General features: G+C 34.5%; 1 protein-coding gene across 1 annotated transcript in view; it reads right to left on the reverse strand.

Annotated features, from left to right (window-relative positions):
- Positions 1–876: 876 nt before the first annotated feature.
- LOC149264974 (uncharacterized) overlaps positions 877–6,045 on the reverse strand; it is a 7,421-nt gene continuing 2,252 nt past the window's right edge. Inside the window, exon 2 of the mRNA XM_089401379.1 lies at positions 877–1,585. Coding sequence (XP_089257505.1) covers positions 1,000–1,585 — 586 coding nt within the window. The 3' untranslated portion in view covers positions 877–999. The remainder of the gene's footprint in view (positions 1,586–6,045) is intronic.

A 6,045-nucleotide genomic window follows, 5' to 3' on the forward strand; every position in this document is an offset into this window, starting at 1 on the left:
TCCCTTCTCTCAATAATCTTCATTCATTTTCTATCTGATTTGTCTTGATGATAGACCCCTTTGGGGTTTGAAACGTCGCCAGAATGAACTAGAAACTGTGGGTAATCTGGATCGTGACACAAAAAACTTCCACAAAAGCTTGAAATCTAAAGTGAAGAGATTTATTAATGGCCATACCACCTCTGTAGCAGAAAAGAGTTTTCATGCATCCGCCACTAGAAGAATTAATGTGAAAGTTCTGTCAAAATTTAATGCTGAAATTATGTTCATAGTTATTTGTTCATGCATGGTGACTGTTGTCTTCGAATTCTAGATTGGACAACGTCCTTAACTCTGAGACAGAGAATGCAATAAAAAGTTTTGGAAAGGATACGGAACGGAAAAAACTTAGCTGTTTGAAGAAAGGATCATAAATCATCTTATAAAATTATGTAATTAACAATGATCTGAGATCGCAATAAGAAGTAAAAAACATTAGGTATTCAAATTATAAAAAAATAAAATTTACTCATTGTACTTTTTATACTAAACATTACTTTTTATACTAAACATTAAATTCAAGGCACAAATTTAAAGTCAAAAGTAAAGCAATATCAAAGAACAAATTCATTATGAGAATCCTCAAAGAACTAATGGCGGCTTTCTACTGAAAATGGTCGATGAAATCAGTTTTTATGTAGACTACACCATTGATGGTTATATGAACATAATAATGCTCACGAGTGAGTGAAAGTCCGATATTTTATGAAAACAAAGAAACCAAATATAAATAATCAAATTACTTACAAAATTGTAAAGTGATTCACTGAATAATGAAAAACCACAACCGAAAAGATTGTCCAGATCCAACCTAAAATGTTCCTAAATCTACGCCAAGCCTTTTCACAAAGGGGTTTCTTGTTTCATTTGATTTGACCAGCACGATAGAGTTACAGTAACAATTACCAGAAAACCAGACTTCATATTGTTGATGATAGAGCATATCCAAACGTGCTGTGTTTAGAATGTGGGAGATCTGCAGAGAGGACAAGTGCACCTCTGATAACCGATCCACTTGTCCAAACATTGCATATGAAAAACATGCCCACATTTAGCAACCCGACGGATTCGATCAGTCGCCTGGAAATCAGTGAGACAAACAGCACATGTAATATCTTCGTGGCCATCTACTCTTAAACTGCCGTATTCAGTGACGGCCGGTAGTTTTTCACGGAGAATGTGTAGAGGGATGTCACCGGGGGACGAAATAGCAGAGAAGATGAGGCGGGAATTATGACCAACAGAAGAATGATGAGTAGTCGTAGCATTCAGAGGGGCGAGGGGCCAAAGAGTGAGGGGTTCCTCGGGAGGATATTGATGGGAGGCTTCTTCCAAAATCCCAAAATTACGAAGAGGGGCGAGAAGCCAATTGACAAAATGCCTGGCCGACACCAATACAAAAACAAGGATGAGCAGCAGCGTAGGAACACCGCGGACTGAGGAGCTGTTGCGTGCATCGTCCCAGAAGCGGAGAGAGAGGGAATGCATGGTGTCAATGGGTTGAGGTTTGCCACTAATAATTCTGGGGAGGAGCTCTGAGATGTGGCTGTCGAGCCGCTTTATCACAATCAATCGTGTGGACTCCCGGCCATTTGGTCAGTCACGTGATCGGTTAGGTTAGGTGATCGTATTAAGTGGAATTGCATTATTTAGATTATGTGACTTGGAGTACGGCAATTGAGAAGAGTTTCCTGAATAATTGAAATGAGTCCAAAATCTTAGACATCTGAAGCTTATTGGTTCAAATTTTTGTGGTAAAAAATTATCATATTATAAATTGATAGATTAAATGTCCCATTTTTATTTGTTGGCTCATCTATGTTAAAGGTGGGATGGTGCAAAAATCTATTTGTTTGGCTTATGCGGTTGGACGATCGTCTCATCTGTGTTCTTGTTATGGAGGGCCGGTTTGCTCCTCCTTTCTTTCATCCCTCCATAATGCTGGACTTGTAGATGGGTGAAAATTTTCCAATGCGACAAGTTGCTTGGTTTTTAAATTATTAATCGGAATCAACGAAAATGTTGTAAGGATGTATTTAATAACAAGAGCATATATAACATGTTACATGTTTTTTTAAGCATTTGCATATGCTTTCAAAATTGTTTGATGTTTTCAAGCAAACACGTTTTTTCGAGCGTAACCCACAGAAGACTTTCCATTAAACGACAAATCTCATTTCCTCTTCTTGCACTCAGCGCGCATGTGAACATCTCAGCGACCCAAAAATCCAGCGCTGCAGGACAACAACTTCTTTCGTATTAAATATTTGGTGCGACGTACAATATCACAGTATACTTTATTTCAGGAGGTGATTCATGAGTTAGTCTGACTCTTTCTGGTGTTCAAAGTTGAGTCTATAAGAATTGTTGTGGTGTATAGGTTAAATGTTTTGGAAGTATTTTTGTTTAATTAGTTAAAAATTTGATCAAGAATTACAAATCTAAAGTTTTGTTAGAATTATTAGAATTTCATAATAAAAATATTTTAAAACTTTTTAAAAATACTAAATCTAAACAAGTGCTGCATGCAGCCGGTAGTCTCTGCCATAAGAGAATGGCCTCCCTCAAGCACAAATGGAACCCTTTTTTGATTTGTGCACCATTTCTCGTGCTTTCGACAAAGAAGCTAGCTGACATCAATTCATGTGGTGCTGCGCAGGACGATCATACTATTATAACGGTGCTTGAAAAAGTCTTTTCCAGATAATATTTTACAGGCGTTGTGGATTGTTTTGCTTCTTTAACGATAGTTACACCAAGTATCAAATAAACAAATCTAATCAGTGAATAGTTGAATGATATCATGTAGGACTTTCGTTTCATCCAAGATGGGAGGACGACGCTAAGAGGAAACATAATGCACAAGTCATCACTCGAAGAAGGTTGGAATTTTAAATTTATGTTAATGTAAATTCGATAACAGTGATTATTTTTTAATACACTCGATTTTAGGTTTTGAGTATTTTAGAAACGGTTAAATTTCTTTGTATTTATATATGTAATTTTTTTTTATAATAATTTCTTTGTATTTAGATATGTAATTTTTTTATAATAATGGATTGAAAGCAGTTATTTTCAGAAGAAGAAAAATAGGTCACTTGTCTAGTTCCATAGAAGCAAAAATAATATCAAAGTTAAAGTGATTACCTTCAACCTCAGAACAAAACATTTTCTAGATTGGGGAAGGTGTAAAATATGTCACGATTCTAGATATGACATTCTATTTATTTTAAATTTTCATTTGCAATTAAAACGAAAACTATTCTATATTCAATATGACCTAAAAATTTTATTTACAATTAAAAAAACTATTCTATATTCAATATGACCTAATATATGATAAAAATTAAGCTTGTTTAGGAAAATAATCAATTATTAACTAACTGAGATCATAAAAAATGGTATGTTTGGTTTTTATAATTATTTATTTCAGGAATACGATATGATGTAAAAATCAGAAATACTTTTTTTTCTTCGGAAAATGCAAATATTAACATATTTCTTTCCATCATAAAGAAATAAAATTACTAACTTTTATATTAAAAATAGTTTTTTATATGAACCTTATAATCTACAAAGTAGAAAATAATATGAATACAAATACAACTTTATTATTATTTTTGAAAATGTTTTTACAAATTCAGAACATATGTGGTCTGATGTCTATAGATGTCTATGGATATGGGTGAACAATTTCAGGTTGTCGCACCCTGGCAAAACTGAAGAAGTTATGCTGAAAATTCTCAGATAACAACTTTATATCTTGCAGATGGATTCCTCTGTTGACATTGGCAAGAGAACATTGAAGCTAAAAGAGACTAATAAATACAAGTATTAGGGAATCAATTCAAAAGAAAAAATGCAATGGAGGATATCTAGAATAACGGTGAAGTTTTTCATAAGACCATGGGCACTCCTGAGTGTGAGGATACAGGTTTCGTAAAATGTGGGCACTCCTGAGTGTGAGTATACAGGGTTCGTAAAATGTTGCAAGAAGCAATGATGTTTATAACTCAAACGACTACAATCTAATATCTTATCTTTTTATTTTATTGAGGACGGCATCTACAACTTACATTCATAGGCTTGACACATAGCTGTCACATACAACAAAATGAACGTTCATTATTTTCACAGAATCCCATAAAATCCTATGAAGACATTTGTACAGGGTGCTGGTGCCTGATAACACAAAAGGTATGGGTTCAAAAATGTAGTTTCATTATCAAGAGTAAATTTACTAGGCTCAACTCGCGAAAGAGTGAAGATTGACTAGTGATCTGGAAAAACTCACGAGCTAACTCATAAAACTTCAAATAAAACCACCAAATTTCATAATAAAAGAGATTTTCCATTCATAGTAAGGATTGCAAAGGTTAATAATGCATATTTTAAATAATAACTCTTTTCGAAATAGAAAGATGATACTATTTACCGCAAAGGACTCCGGATTTTGGAATGTTTGACACATCTTCTAGTTGTCTGTAATGATAGAAGGTTAGAAATAGAAACATATGGACAAACCCTAAATATGAGATCAGAAAAACCACCTCCGAAGCACTTAGCAAAGCAATAATAATGAAATCAGAGTGAAATTAATTCCTGATGAATTAAGAAAACACTTTATATAGTAAAAGCTTGAGTGATAGAAGCAAAACTATTACCATTAATGTGAAATTAATTCCTGATGAATTAAGCAAACACTTTATATAGTAAAAGCTTGAGTGATAGAAGCAAAACTATTACCATGAATAGATGAAGGGAACAGCGCAAAGAATTACATGCCATCAAATAACCATGTGAAACGTTCGTAGAAATTCGACATTTGTTTATGGTGAATATTACATTAAATGGGGAACGCTTAGCTTGAGCAAACACTTTATATAGTAAAAGCTTGAGTGATAGAAGCAAAACTATTACCATGAATAGATGAAGGGAACAACGCAAAGAATCACATGCCATCAAATAACCATGTTAAACATTCGTAGAAATTCGACATTTGTTTATGGTGAATATTACATTAAATGGGGAACGCTTAGTTTGGTCTGTCTTGATTATTTCTACAACTATATCTCTCGATATAACAAGATCACCCATATGGCGAGTGGAAGTAGCTCAACTTAGCGTTATACCTGAATCGAACCTTCCAAATCTGTTGTAGCAAACTTGGAAGTCTAATTTGTTGCGACAATTCATTCATTCCAACAGGTATTAGCAACCCAATTCCTTGGTTTCCTTGTAGACCCGTTGTAGCAAACTTGGAAGTCTGATTTGTTGCGATAATTCATGTGTTGCAACAGGCAGTAGCGATGCAATTCCTGCAGAATTTGAAACTGCATGTGGCTTTTGATGGGTTTGTTAAGATTCCAGACCTTCCTCTTCAAGCGATATTTCCAATTCCCTTCCAATCATGCTTCTGGTTCGAAATGTTCTGGTTATAAATGTACAATGTATAAACATTCAAAGTTCAGTTTTTCAACTGCAAATGATAGCGTTGATGTTTACACCCTCTGTCAACCTCAACCACATTAACCTTGGTGAATTGATTAAGTAGAATAACATAGGAAATGGCGAGTGGGTTACGAGTTTATTTTTTTATGACAGGTGTCCAATCTCTGAGAGGTGGCAGCAGCGAGTAGTTGAGAGGTGGCAGCAAGGCGGTGACACAATTGCATGGCAAGGCCGCGAGTGAACTTTGGATAAAATTTGTTTTGATGCCGATTAAATTTACATAAAATGTTATGAATTAATGCTGGCCAAGGTTAGCATTAGTGAGTTTTCTTTTGATTTATCTTTTAACTTTATCCTAACTTTATCTCAAAAAATGAGTTTTACCCAGCAATAAGACTCCCAAGATTTTAGTGCGTATGATTGGCCAGTTAAAAAACTTATCAATATTTAATAGGTTGGAAAACGCCTTCATAAAATATGAATGAAAAACTTTGGGTTAAAATTATTGCTTTAGTTGAAAGTAATGCTGGGGAGAGCAACATCGATCGCAATATA

This window comes from Pinus tabuliformis, chromosome 6 (genome assembly GCF_031772625.1).
Source record: "Pinus tabuliformis cultivar Carrire ecotype Pingquan chromosome 6, CPIR1, whole genome shotgun sequence".
NCBI classification, from domain to species: domain Eukaryota; kingdom Viridiplantae; phylum Streptophyta; class Pinopsida; order Pinales; family Pinaceae; genus Pinus; species Pinus tabuliformis.